General features: G+C 44.1%; 1 protein-coding gene across 5 annotated transcripts in view; it reads left to right on the top strand.

Annotated features, from left to right (window-relative positions):
* The window catches only part of Pld1 (phospholipase D1), a 208,851-nt gene that overhangs the window by 58,775 nt on the left and 125,969 nt on the right, over positions 1 to 24,107 (top strand). For all 5 annotated transcript variants that reach the window (XM_057756858.1, XM_057756859.1, XM_057756860.1 and 2 more), the window contains 2 exons: positions 19,750 to 19,937; positions 20,261 to 20,388. In XM_057756858.1, the coding sequence (XP_057612841.1) occupies positions 19,778 to 19,937; positions 20,261 to 20,388 (288 nt within the window). In that variant the 5' untranslated portion in view covers positions 19,750 to 19,777. The remainder of the gene's footprint in view (positions 1 to 19,749; positions 19,938 to 20,260; positions 20,389 to 24,107) is intronic.

Below are 24,107 nucleotides of genomic sequence, written 5' to 3'. Positions count from 1 at the left end.
GGGGCACCAGTAGCTGTCAGCACATGGATGGTATCTGTCCATAGGAGTCTGCTGGGGGACGTATCGAGTGGAAAGAAATACACTCAGTGGTGATTTCGTTTGGGCCAGTAGAGGTACCCACAAAAGGAAACGCTGGACTGTGTCGTCATCACTAAAGTGAAGACATCAGCAGGGGAAGTGTATAGAGTGAGAAAGAATGATTCCAGTGTCTTGAAGAACCTCAGTGTACAAACGCAACCCCATTGTGGTTGCTGAGAGAAAAGAAGAAAACTAGAACACTGTGGAAAGTCACCTGAGGAAGGGATGTGAGTAGGAGGGAAGCAAGGCTGGCCAGGTAGAAAGGCTCCATATGTGGCGGCAGCCTGCAGATTTTACAAGTCCAGGTGGCCTTGACATTTGGTGCAAGATGTTTGGTGGAGGGTGAAAATGAAGAGGGATGTGGAAGGAGCAAGCAGACACTTCCTTAGGAGGCCAGCCTTGGGGGAGGGTCGAGAGAAACATGGTGGACAGTCCATAGATGACAGCTCGTAAAGCCAAGGGCTTTCTGCAGCTACCCTGAGATTTGGGTAGGCACCAAGAAGGCAGATGGTTGCATTGGATTGGCATTGGACAGGACTATGGGACCTGCAAGTGGAGATTTGGGGCAAGAGAGGATGATGCATTTGGCTCTTTGAACAGGCGTGCAAGGCTGACGGAAAGTCAAGAGTTTGTTGGATACTCAGTGTTGCTGGGTACCAAGGGCGTTCTTAGGTAAAGGTGGCTTGCATAGTTTTCCTACCAGATAGGATTGCGATTTCCTGGTTTGAGGTGGTGTGTGAGTGTGTATGTGTGTGTCTGTGTGTCTGTGTGTGTGTATGTTACGTCTGTCTGTCTGACTGACTATCTGTTGTGTTCATGATTGCATTCTCATGAGCAGTTTGCTTAGGTATAGAACAGGGAGATTGATTTCTATATCCCAGGTTTGGATGAGGAGAATATAAAGGGAATCAGCCACCAGAATCTGGAGGCGGCAGTTTGTAGATAATGGGGAAATCAGTGACGGTGAACTGCAGAGGTCAGGATTTGAGTCTCAGACCGGCTGGTGGCACAGTGACATAGGCATTTTGAGCCATTACTTTTTTCGATGATGAGAATACTGTTCTTTCCAAGTAGGATTAGCAGGAAAAGTCAGTTCGGTATAGACACGAGAACTGCTCTTGTTCTCTGTCCTGCTCACACTGCCTATCTAAGTCTTGTTTGCATCTGTTCATTCCCCGTTTCCCCTGGTGATGAGAACCAATGAAAACTGGGGACATGGGACGTGGCCTTTCACTTGAAGGAGCTCAGTCTTCTAGAGGGGACACAGCCAAGCAGAAAGGTACACATCCATACTCAAAGGACTCACTGGGTTGTCATAGAGGCACTAAAGAAAGGCATACATCCTGCCAGCCAGGCCACAGGAGACTTCCTGGAGGAGGAAGCATCTGATAGGTCCATCCAGATGCCTGAGTCTGTCAGACAAAGAAGACGAGGGATGTGGAGGAAGCTCAGCTGGCATAGGGTTTAATCGCCTGAGATCCATACCCAAACCCCTGTTTAAAACAGAAAAGAAAAGCTAGGCATGGTGGTCCCATTCTGTAATCCCTTGTGGGGAGGCAGAAGCACACAGATTCTGGGGATTACTAGACATTAATCCTAACCTGTTTGGTAAACCCAAGGCCAGTGAGAGACCCTGTTTCAAAATAAATGCGTAAAAATGAAAGAGAATGGTTCCTAAGGAGTGACACCAAGGGTTGTCCCCTGCCTTTTACAGGCACAGACATATATGTGCACATGAACACGTGAACACACACATGCACACACAAAAAGGGGATCCAAAGGAGGTCAAGCCACATGGAGTAGGGCCATCAATCCAGAGGCTCGGGATTAAGCATGCAGAGTGAAGCCCGTCTAATCCCGTCCAGCTGAGCAAGGCAGTGGCAACATTCAGAAGTTGACCACGGAGTCACAGTAAGAGAGAAGTGTTAGCAGAGGGGACCTCACATGTAGGAGGTGCTTGTTGTAAGAGCCGAAGGAAAGCCGGGAGTTGGTCAGGAATTTGATGATGCATGGGGCAGAGAAAGGAGGGTTGGACGCAAGTCTGGGCAGCAGGAATGGCTCCCCCAGAGGTTTGGTAAAGAAGGTCCTCATTGCCCAGGTACGGTGAGAGAGAGGGAAGTGTGGTTGCTAAAGCCCCCCTCTCCACTGAGAAGGAAAGGGAAGGCATTGGTCCTTTACACGCCAGCCACAATGTGGTGCTCAGCACTCTGTGTGCTCGGTCACTGAGGTTGAGGGACCGACTGTTACATTGACAGGAGACTCGAGTTGTCCTGAGAGTGTCGTGACCAGAAAACTAGATGGTGCAGTCAGCTGGCTGGTGAACACTGACCCTGTTCATTGGTTTGGCAGCCTGCCTGCCCGCCTGCCTTGCTGCCCGTCCACCCACCTATCTCCCTTCCTTCCTCCCTCTGCCTTGGTTTTCTTTCTGTCTCTCTCTTTCTGTCTGTCTGTCCTCTCTTCCTTTCTCTCTCATTTTTGGAAATAGGGCCTCACTTTGTAGCCTAGGTTGTCCTGGTTCTCACACTATAACTCAGGCTAGCCTTTGACTCACAGCCTTCTTCCTGACATAGCTCCCCAAATCCTGGGATTACTGGCCTGGATCACCACACTTCGTAGCGTTTCTTTTTTGTTTCAGGGGTGCAACCTGAGTCTCCCCGACTTGGGCAGGGTGTCTGTGAAGACAGTTGTTCTCAGGAGAGCTCTGATCCTCAGCCTAGAGCAGGACAGCGAGGCTTCTAGAGTGAGGTCTGAACTGGTTCTTTCCGGCAGGCATCCTGTCTACACCCGCTGGGTGGAGTCTGGAAGCTGAGAACCTTATGTCGGTTTATCCTGCGCGTCTGGTTGGCTTGCTGACACATTCACAGAGGTGATTCACACTTCATGCTATGGAAAGAACCCGCTCCTGAAACATGTCTGGGCAGGCGATTTGTGAAGATGACAACTGTTTTATTTCTTCTGTGTGAGTCTCAGGCTCTGTCTTCGCAGGGCATCAAAGGGAGTTGGGCGAAATGAGTGCCAAGGTGAACACATGTACTGGCTTTAATGACTACAAGTGTTGCTTACTGTGCCTTCCTTAGTCACTCTGCAGGGTCCCTTGGTTCTTAGCAGTGCCTGCCACCAGATGCAGGAACTACAGGCACTTACTGAATTGTATCACGCTAGCTTCTGACCCTTCATATAAATGCACACATGTTCCTGTCCACTGAGTGAGGAATTTGATTAATTTTATTCTTCTCAATAGATACTAAAGGCATGGGGTGGAACAGACTAGATTTTTGTTGTTGAGTTTGTTGATGATGGTTGTGGTGGTGGTCTTGGTGTGTGTATGAGAGAAAGAGACAGAGACAGAGACAGAGAGAGGGGGGCAAAGGTCAACCTTGAGTGGTTCCTCAGGAGCTATCCAACTTATCCACCTGTTTTTTTGTGAAGGTCTCCACCTGGGCCCTAGAACTTGCTGGCCAGAAATCTCCTGCACTCTGCTTATCAAGACCACCACTCCCCATCTCTGGGATTGCAAGCTCATGTTATCATATCTTTTAGAACTCAAATTTGTACACTTGCAAGATAAACCAACTGAGCCATCTCCCCAGTCCCAGGCTAGACTTCTTTTAGAGATGCCTAGGAGCTGATAGATTGCAACGTTTAGATGCAAAGTGATACTATTGAGAACAAAGAAGAAAATGGGCTACAATCCTATGGAGAGGTCCACCATAAGGGATGCTGGGCAGAATTTCATTATTGTCATTCCAGGTTCCTAGGATGCTCACAGCCGGGAAGAATGAAGGGACCATGGCCTTACCTCAGTAAGGAAAAGACTGTTGCTGGGCTTGCTTGCAGGAGATGGAAGGACAGCCGTGCTGGGTTATTTTTCAGTCTCTCTGGCACTGAGCAAGCAGGTCTGTTAGTTGGTTTTATTTTTTCACTTCCTTAGACTGGACTGCTAGTGCCCGATGATTGACTTGCTGCCCCTTTGGTGACAGTCATTGCTAACTGTTAACGTGGACCTGTGCTGACGTCATACTTTGTGTTCTCTGTGCACTGTTGTACCCTCCAGTGAGGTAGGATTTCCCTATCTGGGAAAAACCCAAAGCTTGGAGAGCTTCAGCAATACAATAATACGTGACCTAAAAAGTAATATAGTAGAGTATAGATAAAGTAATATAAAAAAGTAATTCAGTGTACTCTAAGTGGAGTAATATAAAGAGCAATGCAGTGCACTCTACGTGGAACAAAAGGTTTCAGTCCCACCATTAAGGAGTCAGCGTGGTTGGGAGAGTGCTAACATAGCATGGGGAAGGCCCGGGGTTCTAGCTCTGGAACTTCATAAACCTGGCACGGCTCACTCTTGTAATCAAAGCAATCAGGAGGTCAAGGCAGGAGGATCAGAAGTTCAAAAGACAGCGTGAAAGGCGAGTGTGCACACTGGTTGTGAATAAGCCCAGTAGGGTAAAGTGGATGAGGGGCTGTGGAGAGGGCGGCTTCAGTAGATTCAAGTCTCACCTTTTAACTGACGAGTATTTTTTCCATTCAGTAAATACTGTTTGCTATGCACATCTGTGGGGATGATCCAGCTGCCCCACCCTGGAGTTCACAGAAGAGGTAGAGGCCTGTCCACACAGAGGTACAGGTGTTCCCTAAGAGCCTGACTGTGGAGGGCAGCCAGCCAAGGGAGGCTTTGTCATTTGAATGTGGGGAAAGCAGAAAGGCCTTAGGCAGGACTGAGGAGGAGGCATCAGGCAGAGAAGGGGGAGGGGTGTTCTAATGTGACAGAGAGAACAAGGGTGCTGGGAAGCCCAGGCCTCAGGGACAGTGTGCCTGACGGACCATGGTTGATCATTGCTCAGATGGTGAAATAGCCGTGCTCCTCCCGAGACCCCACGCCATGCACGCCTCATCCGTCTCCCAACTGATGGGTTATTTGAGCCACCATTACCTGGAGGACTCACTGTATCTTTATCAACTCTCTATTGACCTCCATAGTTACTTTTGTTCTTGTAACAAAACATCTTGTGGGCAGTCCTCGTGCCTCTGCCATTTTTTGTGCTGGGATTACACCTGTGCACCACCACCCTTTGCTAAAACATAATTTTGCTGTATTGATTTCCTGGACTTTCTTTCTCTCTTTCTTTCTTTCTTTCTTTCTTTCTTTCTTTCTTTCTTTCTTTCTTTCTTTCTTTCTTTCTTTCTTTCTCTCTCTCTCTCTCTCTCTCTCTCTCTCTCTCTCTCTCTTTCTTTCTTGATGTTGTTTTGTTTTGTTTAAAAATACCCCTCACACCTTTTTTTATTATTTTTATTTATATATTTTTTTAAGACAGAGTCTCTGTATTAGACAGATCAGCCTGTCCTAGAGCTTCCTATGTAGACCAGGCTGACCTCGAACTCACAGAGATCCACCTGCCTCTGTCTCCTATACACAGCGTTTTGGTTGCTTTGTTTGTTCTAAGACAGGGTCTCGTGTAGTCTGGGATAGACTCTAAGGTTCCTCTGCAGCTGAGGATGACCTTGAACTTCTCGGCATTTCTCCCCCTTGAGTACAGGGTTTGTGCACGTCTGCCACTTGTGTGTTCTGTTGGGCCCTAAAGCAGGCTCTCTGCTCTCATGGATGTGTGCTTCATTTATCCAGTGGCCTATATTTTCGTCAGTGTTTAAAGCCCATCTGAGTGTGTTCTTTTGCACCCTCATGGAGGAATGTTTTAGATTGTGCCTGAGGGAAGACTTGTGGGACATTAGGTTGGTTGTGCCATCTCTGGGTTCCCTGGCCGCCACCATACTGCTTCAGTAAGGTCAGCCACCTTCTGATGAGCAGTGAATAGCTTCATTTCTTCACCAGTGTGAAGTAGCTGTGGGCTTACACAAAGCTTAGCCGTGCAGTGGGGCGGAATGGCCTCTTGTTTGGGTGAGAACTCTGCAGCCACCTAGGCTGGGCGACTGAAGGACCGATTCTCTAGTTACCTTCCTGAGAGGCTGATATGAGCCCAAGCTACTCTCGATTATCTCTGGATCCGTTTCTTTCATATTTATGGAATCTTTTCTACTCCTCATCTTTTCTCTCAATCTGGAGGGCTTTTCAAACTTATATAGTTTTACCATTTGTCTAATAAAAGTTTTAAACTTAAACGTGGTTGAATTTCTCAGCATTTCCTTGGTGACTTTTCTATTTGTTTGTTTGCTTGACTTTTCTACACACAGGGTTATGTTACATAGCCCAGGCTAGGCTCAAATTTGCCTGAGTTCCTCTGCCTATTTCACCTGAGCGCCAGGGTTAAAGCCGTGAGCACCCACTCCTGGCTGTAGTCTGTAATTTGGTGTTATGTTATATCCATTTTCTTAAGGTCCTGTTAGCAATGTTTTATATTTTATTTTAAAGGTTTAAAAGTTTGTTGTGCACATTTAGACTTTAATACTAAAAACACATGTTGTCTATACTATGATCTAGAAGTGTTGATATGGGAAATCTCAGGGAAAGAATGAATTTTAGTTAATTTCTCTATTAATTGTCGGTTTCAGCATCACTTACTGAAGAATCTGATCTCACCAATGTGTTCCATCAATGTCATAAAAACTCATATTTATACACCTGATTTGGAGATCTTTATTTGGTTTCCAGTAGTTTTAATATATCTCAACATTCCTCCAGACTTATAGAAATTATAATACAGAAATTATATATATATATATCAGAAGAAGACACAACTTATTGACTTATTTTTATAACTTTTGATATGAGTTTTAATATTATCAAGGTCGATAGGATACTATATAGAATTTTAAATAGTAAATTCACATTGAACAGCAAATATTCAAGATCATAATTTTATTTATTTATTTATTTATTTTGGTTCTTTTCGAGACAGGGTTTCTCTGTAGCTTTGGTGCCTGTCCCAGAACTAGTTCTGGTAGACCAGGCTGGCCTCGAACTCCCAGAGATCTGCCTGCCTCTGCCTCCCGAGTGCTGGGATTAAAGGCGTGCTCCACGACTGCCTGGCTCGAGATCATAATTTTTGAACATCTGGATTTTCATTATTTTGTGCCCTCCATTTATTTATTCATTTTTTTGCCCCCGAGTTTTAGAAAACAATCATAAAAAACATTCCAGATTAGTGAGTTCTTTGAATTTCCATTTGTTATCTCTCTGTGTGTGGGAGGGTTAAGTATGTTTATATGTATGTGTGTATGTATGATGTATGTATATGGACATATGTAGCATGATACATGGGGAAATCGGGTGACAATCTGTGAATTGGTCTTCCCACCTGTCTTTATGTGGGTTCCCGGGATCTAACTCAGGCCACCAGCCCTTCATGGGGAAGAGCCTTTTTGTTGTTGTTTGTGTACTCTTCTTTTGGCTTTTTGGGGGGCCTACCACCCACCTCCCAAATAAATCACACACAGAGTCTTATTATTCCTATGAATGCTGGGCCCTAACTTGGCTTATTTCCACCAGCTTATTTTTAACTTACATTATCCCATCCACCTTTTGCCCTGGGCCTTTTCCTCTTCTCACTTCTGTAATATGACTTTCACTCTGACTGGGCTGACTGGGTGGCTGGCCCCTATCATCCTCTCTCCTTGTTCTCTTTTGCTCCTTCTTCCTTCTCTTCATACTCTCGACTGCCAGCCCCGCCTATCCTTTCTCCTGTCTCCCTATTGGCCGTTCAGCTCCTTATTAGACCATCAGGTGTTTTAGACAGGCAAAGAATCAAGGCGTCACAGAGTTAAACAAATCTAACATAAAAGAATGCAACACATCTTTGCATCATTAAACAAATGTAACACATCTTAGAATAATATTTTACAACACCTTTACTTGTTGAGCCCCTAAAATAAATGAGTTTTAATCCACATCTCCTCCTCTTCATCCTTCTTAACCTAAGTAGGGTAATTCATGACTGTCTTCGTTGTTAGTGACTATACACAGTCATGTAGGGTGTTTTTCAGAGACTCTCACACCAAGCTTGGTTGTTTAATTGTGTATTTTTCAGTGCTGGGGGTCTAGTCCAGGGCCTCAGGCTCCGTCCCCAGCATCCTACAGAACTGACCTGGTAGCACATGCCAGTACTAATAATTCAGTACTCAGAAAGTGGAGGCAAGAGGATTGGATAGTTAAGATCATCCTCAGCTACAGAGTGAGCTTGAAGTGTTCTTGAGCTGCATGAGATCCTGTGCCAAAGGAAAATAAACAAGCAAAACCAACAATGGGCAACAAAGAAAACCTCTTTGAGCCCTTCCAACTTCAAGTGCATTGTACCTGTGTGTACAGCTAGACACCGTAGTTTCCCTTCATTATTGCTTTTCTTCTCCCTGACATCATTATCCTTGCCTGAGTATTTGTGCAAAACAATTGCAGCGTATTCCATGATTCTGTGTCTGTTGTGGGAAAGAGACACATGTCTTCTTTCATCTGTTCTGTCCCCGGATGGTGGCAGGGGTTGGGACACCTGTGTTCATCTGTTCTGTCCCCGGATGGTGGCAGGGGTGGGGACATCTGTGTTCATCTGTTCTGTCCCCGGATGGTGGCAGCAGTACTTTATGGGTTTTGCTTGATTGGCTTTGTTGTTTTTGAGTAGCCATGGCTGTCCTGGAACTTTTTGTACAGCCCAGGCTTGCTTCAGACTCATAGAGATCCCCCTGCCTCTGCTTCCCAAGTGCTGGGATTACAGGCCTGGTAGTTCTAATTATTTCTACTGTGGCTGCTTTCTTCCCTGAAAAGTGTTGTGTCTTATACAGAACCCCATACAGACAGACAGCCCCATACAGACAGCCCCAATCAGACAGATAGCCCCATACAGACGGCCCATACAGACAGACAGCCCCATACAGACAGACAGTCCCATACAGACAACCCCATTCAGCTAGAAGAACGTGCTTCACAGGTGTATTCTGCTTATCAACATTTCCTCAGGTATCTGAAGTCTGACTCCATCCAAAGGAATGGGCAAACAACCCACATCCTAACAAGCATAGGCAACACTGAGAGCCCTTTCAGTGACCCAGCAGGCTCACCTACAACCCAAAGAAAGTGGACACACACACACACGCCATCTCTTCCAGGCATTCTCTGTGCTAATTAGCTTTCACACTTTGTCACAAGCGCTGATAGACATAGAAACACCTGTTGAAGCTTCCTGAGGCCGCATAGTTGAAACAGTAAGAAGAGGGGAGCTCAGGTAAAGAACCGGCTCTGTCATATCAGCTGGTGGGGATGTCTGTGAGATGCTGTCTTAACTGATGACTGATGCGGGTAGGCCCAGCTTACTCTAAGAAATGCCATCGATGGGCAGCCCATCTGGAGCTGTAAAAGAGGGCTGGCTGAGCAAGGGAAGCAAACCAGAAAGCAGCTTGCGCTCCTGCCTTGGCTTCTCTTCATGACGGACTGAAAGAAGAAATCATTTGTTTGTTTCTCCCAAAGCTGCCTTGGCCATGGTGTCTGTCATAGCAACAGAGAGCAAATAGGGCACATCCTGTGTGAAAAGCAGAGCTCGGGTTAAAATCAGGTTTGTCCTATGCCACCAGGTCTTCTAAGAGCTATGCGATGCCGCTTAAGCACAGGAACCAGCAGTAAGGACTGGATTTTGAGGACAAGCTGGTACTGCATGCTACAGAAAACCCTGTCACTGAGTTAGGTGTGAGACCCTACCTTAAAAAACAATCTCAGCGCTAACCAACCAAAGGTCCTTCCCCACCTTTATCCTATGTATATATGCATCCCCACCTTTATCCTATGTATATGTGTATCCCCACCTTTATCCTATGTATGTGTATACATTCCCACCTTTATCCTATGTATATGTATATGTTTCTTATTTGCTTTTTCTCAACAATTTAGGTTTGTAAGGAGTAAGGAAATGAATTTTCTCAGTGTGCTCAGTCCAGCAGAGCCGAGTTTGGGAGTCTCTGGGCTCTGCCAGAGCTCAGCTGGTATTGAAGTTCTCCAGAGCCGTTTCTCTTGCTCACACATGGGAACAGTGCATGCGTGGGCAGCATAGGACGTCAGATCCGCATAGCTGTCTTCATGATATCGATCAGACTCTGCCAGGGATGGGCCGAGTGACAGCAAATCACACGCAGGCGTCAGGTGCAGCTTTGACTGCTTCGGCCACCGTCACCACATCTCACCGAACCCTTCCTCATTCGGGCTTATCAACAAGTCACTCCCTGATTCGTGAAAATAGTTTCAGTGGATTTTCCGAACGGCTGAAAGGAAATAATTCCTTTATGTCATCTCAATACAGGTGAATGACGTTTGTGTGTTGAGGGAATGCATCTATTTTGTCCACTAAATCACTGGTGGACTAAGGTTATCTTCTTGATGTTTCCGCCACCTTGCTTAGTATAGTTTTTTCCACAAGGGTAAAGATTTTTATAAATTCATGTGTGGTTAGCACCCTTTCTTGAAACACAGTGTGTGAATATTCAGTTCTTGGCTATACAAAGTTGAACATTTATTTATGTGGTAATTTGAATGACAGTGATCATCACAGGCTCTTGGCTATAAAAAGTTGAACATTTATTTATGTGATAATTTGAATGACAATGATCATCACAGGCTCATATGTTTGAATACTTGGTCCCCAGTTGGTGAAACTGTTTGGGAAGGACTGGGAGGCAAGGTCTTTGTTTGAGGCGTTGAGGTTTCAAAAGGCCATGTCCTACCCAGCTAGTCCTTGCTAATGTCTCATGTTTGTATCTCCAGATGTGAGCTCACAGCTACTGCTCCAGAGTCATGCCTACCTGCCTGCTGCATGCTCTCCACCATGACAGTCATGGATTCTGACCTTCTGGAGCCATGAGCGCCAAAGGAAACACTTTTTTTTTTTTAAGTTGCCTTGGTCGTGATGTTTTATCACGGTGATTGATCGGTGACTAAGACAATTTAGAATAGAAAGGGGCGATGTTCCGAAGCTTGAACATAATTTTTCATTCTCAGATATATAAAGAATGCATTTGTAGCTTATGTTGCAATGGTTGGCCCAGAGTAGGAATTCAATGAATGTGGATATCACTTTCCCATAAGAGTTGGATGTGCCTCTGGAAACAAAGTCAATAGAACTGAGACAAACTAGAATCAGCTGGCTCCTGCAAGGGGAGCAATACTCAGCTCTAGGATGCACCAAATTAGATGTGTTGGAAATTTCTTTCCAGGGGATATGCACCTGGGTTGTTCGGAAGGATATCCAAGTAGGTCCAAGGATTTAGGGATGTTTTGGTGTGAATCAAGAAGCATTTTTTTTTTCTGTCTCTAGGGTAGTCCCTTCAGGAATCAATGGCATCTATGGGAACTATTTGCTGCTTCTGTGTCTTAAAGCTGCCCTGGTTACTTGAGGTCAATATTGACAGTGGTTGTTAGGGATCATTATCATAAGTATGCAAATGACATACAATACCAGTTGAGATTTGCTAATGGAAAATTAAGCATGAATATGGAGAGGTAGCTCATTAGTTAAGAGCCCTGTCTGCTCTTTCAGAGGACCCATGTTCAATTCCCAGCACCTTCATGGTGGTTCACAATTGTCTATAACTTCAGGCACAAGGGATCTGATGCCCCCTTCTGGCCTCTGTGAGCACTATGTACTTGTGTTGTATAGGTATATAGTCAAGCAAAGACTGTGACATAAGATATAAATAAAATCTCAGAGGAAGACAACAGAAAAGGAGCCATGTAAACACCTTCAAGTCACTGTGGGCTTGTTTGTGCCTTTAGCTACACAAGAGAAAGAGTGTATCTCTGGCTCCTGGGCTCAAAGGATCTGAGCTCAGGTTGCTTACCAACCTCTTCTCTGATCTTGCCACCTTGGGAGGAAATCATACCATTGTTAGACATTTGCTATAAAGTCTTTCCCACGACGTCTGGGGAGAAGTAACGGAAGATTGCTCTGGAATGGCAACATCAGCTTTGATGTGGCATTCTGAGAGAAGCCAGACGGGGCCTAAAAATCATACTTAGAGCCAGCCAGAACAGCAAACTGTCCTCATAGGCTCTGCGCCAGGGAGGAATGCATGATTTCATTTCACATCATCTGCTTTTCTTGGCAGGGTTGCAGGTGCAGGACAGATGAGACAGGCCTGTGACTTTCAGGTCAGCCAGTGCTCTGCTGATAGCTGGCGTCCCAACCTCCTGTCTCCTTGTCTGCTTATTGGTATTGTGAGAGTCACAGTCAGACTGGTTTGTGAAGCTGTTGCTAAGCTACTGTAGGTGGTACAGCAGGAGCCCTCGGCAAAGGCCTGGTGCACTAAGTTCCCATAGCAATTCTCTGTTGGTTGCCAATGATCCATACCATTCATGCTGCCTTCTTGGGGCCCTTTCCCACCTGAAGGTCATTGCATATGATAGCCTCTGCAGGTTACTAGGAAGGCATCTTTCTGAGGTCTGTATTGGATTGCCTGTAGATAGCAGATTCCCTGTGGACAGATTGCTTAAGTAATTTAAAAACAAATAATTGCTGAGCATGTGTTCTGTGAGATCTGAGTGGTCGTGGCATTGCCCCATCCTTCCCCAAGAGAAACCTCATCTCCTGGAGGGGACAGGTGTGCACACACTCAAAATGTCGCTTAAGTGGACAGGGCGTCTTACTGCGTGCATCATAGGGCACTCACAGGCCCAGGAAAATATATGCTGTGTGAGAACAGAGGTGCATTGTGGGGCTTTAGACTCATAGGTGCCACCACAGTCACAAGAGGACTGGCCTTCCATGTTAATCACTTTTCTCACTGCCGTGACAAACACGTGGCAGAAGCAACTTAAAGAACGAAGGCTTTATTTGGTTCACAGTTTGGGGACATTGTTCATCATGAGAATGAAGACCTGGAGCTAGGTACTTCAGATGATAAGTCACATTGTGTCTGGAGTCAGGGAGCAGAGAGAGAAGATGCGGAGGTTCAGCTTGCTCTCTTCTCCTGTTCAGTCCAGGTCCCCAGCCCCTGTGATGGCATCACTCACCCTGAGGGGTTGTCTTCCCAGCTCAGTTAATCCTTTGGAGAAACTCCCTCACAGGCCTGCCCTCAGGCTCCTGTCTTAGGCGATTCTAGACCTTGTCAAGGTAACAGGTGATATATCAGCACTGCTACGAAGCACACAGGAGCCACTGTAATGGAGAACAAGGGGACAGTTCCATTTCAGGACCAAGGAAGAATTGCAGGATTAGAAGGGAGAGCAAGCACCCAGGCCAGGGAGGATGAGGGGGGCGGTGTCTTGCTGGCCAATTCTGTCCACAGTTGGGTTGTCAGTGAAAGGCTTACTGGCTTCTCTACAATTTCTGTGGTACAATCCAGAAGTCAGAGGACTTGACCCACAGGAAGGACAGCGGACAGATGGCATGTTGCTTGGTGCAGCTAAGTGGAGGTACAAGGCTGGACACTGCCTAGCATGTCAGCCTTGAAGACTACTACAACCATACACTGGCGGCCAGGGTCACCTTCAGTCTGGATGCACATCTCCTGCCACGGGCCCCTCAGAGGAGTGGTAATGCTGTTCACTGAGGGGCCATGGACATTCTGGAGCTGATGGTTGGTCAGCCACTGACAGTGAGGACAGAATCGTCATGGTCATCTGACCTACTCTATACCACTGGCATCTAGTTTAAATTTTTCTAATTGATTTTATTAAGTGTATGGGCCTTTTTCCTGAATGCATATCTGCACATCGTATGCTTGCAGTTGCCTGAGGAGTAGACAAGGGTAACAGATCTTCTGGAACCTGGAGTTACAGATGGTTGTGAGCTGCTGAGTGGGTGCTGGGAATTGAACTCAGGTCATTTGGAAGAGCAACTATTTGGCCATCTCTCCAGCCCCTGACATTTAATTTTTGGATGAAAGGACTTAATAGAGTTCCTACTAATCTTTGTGGGCATTATATTCTTCTTTTAAAAATTTCTAAGATCCAAGAAAACATTAAAAGTTTTTTAAAACTTGTTTTTATTTTTCAAAATATATAGTTTAGAATATGGAATATACTAATACTTTATTAAAAGTCAGTTAAACTAAAAAATATTTATTCAAGCTTTATTGTATCACTGGATATTTAGGTCAGTTTTTGAATTTTCAGTTATGAATTTTATGCTTTAGAGAATACAAGTCTGTCCATGAAAGTAAATTCTGTGCAATCATAAGGAGTTCTGTGATATAGATGGCCCTGTCATCATGAATTATGGGAGACCACAAATCCTATTAATTAATATTCTTTCCAATGGCTTAATTAAAATTCACATTCATAATTATGATTTGGTTTTAAGCTTTGAAAACCATCCTCTTGCTAAGCACAAATAACACGGAAAAACATGGAAGGACCCTGTAGATTACATGGGAACTTGGAAGGACCCTGCAGATTACATGGGAAAAACATGGAAGGACCCTGTATATTACATGGGAAAAACATGGAAGGACCCTGCAGATTACATGGGAACATGGAAGGACCCTGTAGATTACATGGGAAAAACATGGAAGGACCCTGTAGATTACATGGGAAAAACATGGAAGGACCCTGTAGATTACATGGGAAAACATGGAAGGACTCTGTAGATTACATGGGAACAACATGGAAGGACTCTGTAGATTACATGGGAACATGGAAGGACCCTGTAGATTACATGGGAACATGGAAGGACCCTGTAGATTACATGAGAACATGGAAGGACCCTGTAGATTACATGGGAAAAATGTGGAAGGACCCTGTATATTACCCAGAAAGGATTCAGGAACCAAGACACAACATTCATTTCACAGGATGAAATGCTAGAGTTTTTGTTATTGTTCCTTTTTAAAATTAGATTTGCCTTTTTTCTATTAAATTTTTCATATAATGTATTTGCTATGCCTTAATCATATTCCGAGTGAGAGTGAGTGACCTTCCCTCCCCAACCTCTAGTGGCAGATGACAGATTTGTTAACTGAACTTTGGAGTTAGAGGGTTGGCTCCTTCACTTCCTGGACATGGACCATGTCCTCTCTTTCCTAAGTTGCTCTTCAGAGTATGGCTGCCAGCAGGACCCGGCTCGCAAAATGGCTATGGAATTGTACAATGCCTGGCATGTGACATATTCTGCAAATGTTAACTCATGTTAATGTCTACCTTACCATCCATAAGCACGGCTGGCAGTCTTATTGTTACCTTAGCTAAGAGAATGTTTATGTGTTTATTATATGAGAAAGAAAATACCTCTTCACCTTCCCAGCCAGTGGTAGAGGCACACACTTTTAATCCCAGCACTTGGGAGGCAAAGGCAGGTGGATCTCTGTGAGTTTGAGGCCAGCCTCCTCTACAGAGTGAGTTCCAGGACAGCAAGGGCTACTACATACAGATAAACCCTATGCAAATCAATAACAATATTTTTTTTTTAAATTTTGAAGAGAAAACCCTATTTCTCTGCTCCCTTTATTGAATGATGACATTATTAAATGATTGCTTGATTCTAGTATTCAAAACCAGAGAAAAGAAAGAAAGAGAGGCCACCTTATTTACCTCCCAGATAACGAATGCACGCAAACAGAATTGTAGCCCAGCTGCTCTTATCTCTCTGCTTACAGCACCTCCTCTTTGTGCAGGGTGCGGCAAAGACCCACAGTGTAGACTTATAAAGAGATAAGGGAATGGATTCTTATCTCAGATGGAAACACTAACGGGCTTATCGCACTGCTGGGCAACTCAGGCTGTAACTATGGCAGCTGCTCTCCCCCCAGATAGAGGAACAAGCATGGCCTCACCATCGGATTGTGAACACCAGCAGTAGAATTGTGGGATACAAACTCATGCAACTGTGTGGAGTCCAGGAAAGCAGCAATGCTCAAATCATGCTTCTGCTTCCCGCCGTTAGTGCTAAGATCTTCACAATCTGATGTGTAAATATGCAAGCCCTTCGGGTCCCCTAAATTTTCTCATGATCCTTTGTTATGATTCATGGAAATTCTGGAAGCTGTCTTGACACGTTTCCATCTCTATAGTGATTGTGGGTTTGGATGATCCTCCCCAAGGTGTGGTGTTGAAACTAGAGGACATCTCTTATTGTCATAGAACACAGGCGTCACAGAAAAGATTAAATTTCTAGTCATTCAAGCCATAAAATAAAACCAATGAGTGTGAACCTCAATAACCAAGGTTATAACATATTAGAGTCAGCCAATTCCACTTTAAAAAGTCACTCCTCCTTAAAAGAGATCATTCATTCAGTGGTTGGTTAGGAGCAAGTGGTAGTTTGAATAAAGTGGCTTCTATAGGCTAATATATGTGAGTGGCATTATTTGAGAAGGACTGGGAGGTGTGTTCTTGTTGGAATTTGTGTCACTGAGGGTGGGCTTTGAGGGTTCAAAAGCCCATGCTAGGCTCGGTGTCTCTCTTCTCCTCTTGTCTGTGGGTCTGGATCTGTAGGACTCTCAGCTACTCCTCCAGCACCAGGTCTGCCTGTGTGCCACCATGCTCCCTGTCATGATGGTAATGGACTGAATCTCTGAAACTGAAATCAAGTCCCAATTAGATGTTTTCTTTTATAAGATTTTCCTTGGTCATGGTGTCTGACCAAGACAGAGCATGTTTACTCTTGCAGAAGATCTGAATTCAGTTTTTAGCAGCCATGTAGGGAACCTTAAAACACCTGTTGTTCAAGCTCCAGGGTCATTGATGCCTTCTTCTGGATTCTGCAAGCACTCCCACGCACATAATCACACTCACATACACACACACACTCACACACACATTCACACACACACACCCTCACACACACACTCACACACACATATTTAAAAAGACATCTTAAAAATATAAGAGGTGACTCTGACACAAATTGAGTATCCTTGGACAAATATCTAAATTTCATAGAGCAATCGTAACTCTCAAGTATTAAATAACAAAATTGTGCTTATCATGCAATAAATACTTTATATTAAATATTGTGGGTTTTTCTTTTACTCTTTCTGCTTCTTTTCTCATTTTTCCTTCAATTTTCATGTGCTCGCATGCTTCTTTTCTCTTGGCCTGAAAGAAGGTATTTACTTTAACATGAGCCAATGCCTTTCCCCTACTCACTTCAACATCTAGAGTAGTCTCTGTGTATTAATCACATTTTTAAAGTCTAGAACTTGGCCCCAAAGGAAGGTCATTTGGAATAACCCCCCTTTGCTATTCTGAGGAAGTGGAGAAAGTTAACCATAAGTCTATTTAATCAATAAAAATCTCTAAAATCTTTAAAAGTTAACAAATGGCAATAATATGATATAATTTCTGACTTGGATTTCCTTATCTCAGTTCCTCTTCCCGTTACCTTGTCTTTTAAATAATGCAAAGCTTCATGGTCTGCCTCTAATAAGTGACTCTTTGTTGAATTAGGGGAAAGGAAGCAAATATTTTCATTGTGACCCAAGGCAACACCTTGCCAGTAGGAGCTGAATAAACAGACAGTTTTGACTGGAAGACACTCTGCCTTATTTAAATGCAAAACTTCTTGTAGTAATTGCTGGAGATAGGAAGATGGTTAAATTATCGTGGAGTCTAAACAACTTTACAGCATCTCCTATATATATAATTAAAGTGACCCTAGAGTGAAATTTGTAAGCCAAGACCCCAAGACTGAAATGACTTTGTCCTGTGAACACTAGAATGTAGGAAAATTTCATTTCCTGTTCGGCCATGACAGCATGTATAAAGACTTGCCCAAGGATATGTGTGAGTATCAACCCTTCAAGGCAGTTTACTCATCTCCAAAAATTAGAAAGATACTTTGGAGATGAGAGAATTGCAAGGAAGGGATAGAGGTAATGATAGCCCAATGATTTGACTACAGTAAGATATAAACTTAAATTTAACCTTCTTACAGTCAACACAGTGTAAGAGTGGGTGGTTCCTCAGTTCACAGGGAACCTCAAAGTATAATCACACGCACAAGGCGACCCAGAATTTCCCTCCTCTACCCATCTTTGCATTTCCAAATGAAGTCTCTACCAGATGCAGTGGTGGTGACTTCAGCATGGTTTTGGAGACTTGTTATCTTAAGAGCTGTTCAAATAGTCCCCGTGTGGCACACCCAACCTCTCCACAGCACCAGAAACCAGCCAGGTGTCCTCCCCTCAGGACACGTCTACTCTCAGGAAGTTCAAGGCCTTGGAGGAGGCCTGGGATGAATGCTGGATTATGTAGCTGTTTCTCCAACCCACACACAGGTGTCTGCTGTAGAATATTCTTTTATACTGTGTGTGTATATGTCACTGTGATTGGTTTAATAGAAAGCTAAGTGGCCAATGGCTAGGCAGGACTCTCCAGACAGAGAGGATGCGGGGAAGAAGAGCAGAGAAGCTAGCCAGATGAGGACCACAAAATGGGATAGACGAAAAAGTCACACAGTAGAACATAATTTAATAAATATATGGGTTCCTTTAAGCTATAGGAGCTCGTTAGAAACAAACCTAAGTCCAGCTACAGTGTTTCTTAACTCATCTCCACATTTTCTGAGCTTCGTATTTGATCTGTCAGTGTGTGCGTGTGTGTACATGTGAGTATGTGCATGCTTGTGCATGAGTGCATGTGAGTGTGTGTATGTGTGCCACTGCACACATGCCAAAGCATGACCGCCAGGACCTGGTTCTAACCTCCACTGTGGGGTCCAGCGCTGAACTCAGCTTTGTACATGGCAAGTGATTTTATTGACTGAACCCGTATTTAAAGTTACATTCGTTGCTTCTCATCCACGGTGAATGTTAAGTTAATGCTTGTGAGACAGCAAGCGTGTGTAGAAGAGTTGGCCATGTGAGTCTCCTCTCAGCTTAGGCCCGGTTCTATCAGAGGTGGTTTCTATATTGGACGATATGGACTTTTTAATCCAATTCTGACAGCAGTGCTCAGAGCCTACTCCTCCACATTTTAAATGGAAAATACAATCTATATGAAGTCTTTCCCCTGGGTACTGATGTGCACTGACTCATGTTATGAAATGTCAGGATGAAATAGATCCAGCTTTTATGAAAAGGGGAGAGAAATAGAATCTCAACCCCTCTGGAAGCTTGAGGAACGGGTGTGTTATTAGTCTGTTTCTTTTCAAGACCGTGGCTGGAGCCTCGCGGCTCCAAGTGGTTGTGCACATCACGTGGGAAGTCAGCTCTTGAGAAAATGTAAGACGGTTACACTGTCATACAAATTTTATTTTAATTGTTGTGTGTATGGTACATGTGTGTCAGAAGACTTCTGGGTATCAACATTTGTCTTTCCAGCAAGTTCCTTTACCCACTTAGCCCTCTCGTCAGGCTATAAATATGATTTCCAAATCTGAATATTTGGATGTGGAAAATTCTCTCGATTTTCTTTAAGAAAGTGCTGCTTATTTTACATGTATTATACATTTTACATACACTGTTCTCTCCTTCCTTCCTTCCTTCCTTCCTTCCTTCCTTCCTTCCTTCCTTCCTTCCTTTCTTCCTCCCTCCCTCCCTCCCTCCCTCCCTCCCTCCCCCCCCCCTCTCATTTTGTGTCTTACTATGCAATCTTTGTTGGCCTGTATCTCACTCTCTAGCCCGGACTAGCCTTGAACTCATACGGATATTTTTGCCTATATCTCTAGAGTGCTGGGATTACAGGTGTAGGCCACCATGCCAGGCGATTTTCTATTTTTAATTTGAACATATTTATTAAACAAGGAGGCATAGCTTCAGTTCTGAAAAAACAAATGTGTCTGAGTGATGCCTGTTCTTCCTCCTCAGCCCCTCTGCCTGCCTGTCAGAAGTCAGCATGTCACTGAAAAACGAGCCCAGGGTAAACACTTCAGCGCTGCAGAAAATTGCCGCAGACATGAGCAATCTGATAGAAAACCTTGACACGCGGGAACTCCACTTTGAGGGAGAGGAGGTGGATTTCGATGCCTCTCCTGGAGACCCCAAGACTCAGGAAGGTAAGGACACACAAGACATCCTCAAGGTTGGTTGCAGGGCACAGTGGTAAATAACAGCAGCCACCTTCCTCAGAGGGAGGGCTTCCAGAAACTTATTTTAACTATGATTCTATTTTTTTTTCTTTTTTATTCTGTCTGCTCATGGCTTTGTCTCTGTAAGACATTGGTCACTGTGGTGACCAAATCCCACAGCTTACATGACCAGGTCCCATGTCCTGCAGCAGCAGCTCTGTGACACTTGATCAGCCCCACCTTAGGTCTTACAAAGGTGCATGGTGTATCTGTCTGTGACTGGAATAACCTGTTCCCTCTGTCCTTTGCAGAGTACATCCCATTCTCTTCGATTTACAACACGCAAGGATTTAAGGAGCCCAACGTCCAGACCTACCTCTCTGGCTGTCCCGTAAAAGCCCAAGTCCTGGAAGTGGAGCGCTTCACGTCGAGCAGCAGGGTCAGGGCACTTTGGATTCGCCCAGTTCAGGGGGTTTTGTCAAGCACGCATCCATAAACAGCCTGACTCTGGATCCCCCCTCCCTGCTCCCCAATTGTGATGCTACTGGTTGAGCTTTAGTTGCAACTTCTGTGTCCTTGGCTTTTTTAACTCTGCTCTTTGGGGCCAACGCGCAGCTCCCAAACAACCACTCCTAGACTCCTTCTTACTATGAGCCCCCAGCCGTAGCCAGGCTTGTTTCTAGCTTCTCTTAACCTAACCTATGCCATTTAACTTTTGCTTCTGGGCTTTTATTTTTCTCTTTTCTATATATCTTTCTTTACTACTGTGTAGCTGGGTGTCTGACCCCTTACTGTCCTTCTCTCTTTCTTTTCTTGTTTCTCTTCTTCTCTTTCTATTTATTCTCTCTGCCTGGCAGCATTGGCTACTTCCCTCTCCTGCCTAGCTATTGGCCATTTAGCTCTTTATTGGACCCATCACATGTTTTAGACAGGCAAAAAAATCACAGCTTCACAGAGTTAAACAAATGCAATGTAAAAGAATGTAACACAAATAGCATAAAATATCTCAGAGTAACTCTAACCAAACAAGTGGAAGACTTATGTGACAAGAACTTAAAATCTTTGAAGAAAGAAATTGAAGAAGATGCCAGAAAATGGAAAGAGCTCCCATGCTCTTGGTAGAATTAACATAGTAAAAATGCAATCTTACCAAAAGCAATCTATAGATTCAATGCAATGCCCATCAAAATCCAAGCAAAATTCTTCACAGATCTTGAAAGCACGGTATCCAACTTCATATGGAAAAGCAAAAAAAAAAAAAAACCCAGGATAGCCAAAACAATCCTGTAAATTAAAAGAACTTCTGGAAGCATCACAATTCCTGACTTCAAACTCTATTACAGAGCTAAAGTATTGAAAACAGCCTGGTATTGGCATAAAAACAGACAGGAGGAACCAATGGAACTGAATTGATGACCCGATTATTAATCCACACACCTACGAATACCTGATTTTTGACAAAGAAGCAAAAAATATCAAATGGAAAAAGAAAGCGTATTTAACAGGTGATGCTGGCATAACTGGATATCAACATGTAGAATACTGAAAATAGATCCATATCTATCATCGTGCACAAAACTCAAGTCCAAATGGATCAAAGACCTCATTATAAAGCCAGCCACACTGAACCTAATAGAAGAGAAAGTGGGAAGTACACTTGAACTCATTGGAACAGGAGATCACTTCCTAAATATAACCCCAGTAGCACAGACACTGAGAGAAACAATTAATAAATGGGACCTCCTGAAACTGAAAAGCTTCTGTAAAGCAAATGACATGGTCAACAAGACAAAAGGGCGGCCTACAGAATGGGAAAAGATCTTCACCAACCCCACATCAGACAGAGGGTTGATCTCCAAAATATACAAAGAACTCAAGAAATTGGTCATCAAAAGAACATGTAACCCAATAAAAAATGAAGTATAGACCTAAACAGAGAACTCTCAATAGAGGAATCTAAAATGGCTCAAAGACACTTAAGGAAATGCTCGATGTCCTTAGTCATCACAGAAATGCAAATCAAAACAACTTTGAGATTTCATCTTATACCTGTAAGAATGGCCAAGATAAAAAACACTGTTGACAACTTATGCTCGAGAGGTTGTGGAGTAAAGGGAACACTCCTGCATTGCTGGTGGGAGTGCAAGCTGGTATAGCCCTTTGGTTGTCAGTGTGGTGATTTCTCAGAAAATTAGGAAACGATCTTCTTCAAAGCCCAGTAATACCACTTTTGGGTATATATCCAAAGGATGCTCAATTGTGCCACAAGGACATGTGCTTAACTGTGTTCATAGCAGCATTGTTTGTCATAACTAGAACCCAGAAACAACCTAAATGCCCCTCAATCGAAGAATGGATAAGGAAAATGTGGTGCACAAGTACTACACAGCAGAAAAAAAATAATGACATCTTGACATTTTCAGGCAAATGGATGGAGCTAGAAAACAGCATATTGAGTGAGGTAACCCAGACCCAGAAAGATAAATATCATATGTACTCACTCATACGTGGTTTTTAGACATAAAGCAAAGAAAAACAGCCCACAAATCACAATCCCAGAGAACCTAGACAACAAAGAGGACCCTAGGAGAGACTTACATGGATCTAATCTACATGGGAAATAGAAAAAGACAAGATCTCCTGAGTAAATTGGGAGCATGGGGATCATGGGAGAGGACTGGAGGGGAGGGGAGAGGCAGGGAGGGGAACAGAGAACAATGTAGAGCTCAATAAAATCAATAAAAAAATACTGCAATATATTTGCATCCTTAAATGCTCCAGAGCATAAACAAATGCAACACACCTTCAACCTGTAAGTCCTCTCCACGGCTCAGGATTGCACCTCTCCTCATACACTCTCTTGTTATCCTCTGCCTTCTCCCCTTTATGAACAGTGCTCCTTCTTGGAGATGGGGCTCTCATGGAGCTTGGTGGGCATCTCTTGCTCGTCCTTCTTCCGCCTCCCCAGGGTTGAGATTATAGGTAGGAGACCTTATGCTGCTACAATGTTTCTTTAGCTTGGTTAGCATTCAAGGGCAGGCAAGGTGGTTTAGTAGGGAAAGGCGCTTGCTGCCAAGCCTGAGAGCTTGAAGCCAGGTGAGGGAGTGGAGACCTGCCTCCTGGAAGTTGTCATTTGACCGCCACTTGAGTTCTGTGACATATAGACACGCCCACAGGCACACAGACACTTACAGAAATAAGTGACTGCATGAAAAGAAACAAACAAATAAAAATAATATCATTCAAGGCAGTTTGTTAATTTAATAACTAACTGGCAAAATGTCTCTTTGTCTCCAGTATTCCTTTTCACTGGGGCTTTTGAGACAAATGACTGAGGTGCCCATTTAATATATCAAAGCAGACCTGGCCACCAGGTTGTCCCAGTATCTCTCAGTCCCTACTTGTTATAGGCTATGATTGGCATACCCCGAGCCCTACCCATAACTTCTCTAGCCCAGGCCTGGGCTATCCTTTTCCCAGCTGCCCTTCCCTATAGAATCCAGCAGTTTTGGTTAGCCAACCCTTTATGTCTACCATTTACTCTCCTGGCGTCCACTCCGCCTCTCCTTACATGACCTGGCTCAGGGTCATGTCCACTCTGGACTCTCCAGATGCCCCGCATCTGCCTATTCACTCCCTTTTATCTACAATAAACCTCCTCCACCATACCTAGGTGCAATCATGTCCTTCCTTTTTAATTTTTTATTGCATTCAATATCCATTTTAACTGAAGGACAAGTGTAAGTCAAGAGAAATTTTACTTTTCCTAAGGCTCCTTTAGCAAGAAAATATGAGTGCTACTTATCTCTGAAAACAAAACAAAACAAAAAATGTCTGGACATTGAATTGTAGGTGCTATATTCAGAAGCGCTGCTGAGAGAATTCTGCTGCAAATTTTGTCTCTGTTTTGGGGATTCCACTCTTCAGTCTGCTGACCCCCACTCTTCAGCCTCCTGGACCCCACTCTTAAGTCTGTTGGACCCCACTTTTCAGTTCGCTGGGCTCTCTTCTCCGTCCCCTACATGTGACCTTCCATATCTGGAGCTCCACCCTCAGACTCTAAGACTCCATCCTTTCTGGTTTCTCTGAGCACTGAAAGGTTTTAGACAGAGTAAGTTATCTTTGTGGAGCAAAGCAGAGTGCTCAGAAACAGACTGG

This window comes from Chionomys nivalis, chromosome 24, assembly GCF_950005125.1.
Source record: "Chionomys nivalis chromosome 24, mChiNiv1.1, whole genome shotgun sequence".
NCBI classification, from domain to species: domain Eukaryota; kingdom Metazoa; phylum Chordata; class Mammalia; order Rodentia; family Cricetidae; genus Chionomys; species Chionomys nivalis.
The sequence above is the reverse complement of the archived record's forward strand: the minus strand, read 5'-3'. Positions and strand labels throughout refer to the sequence as shown.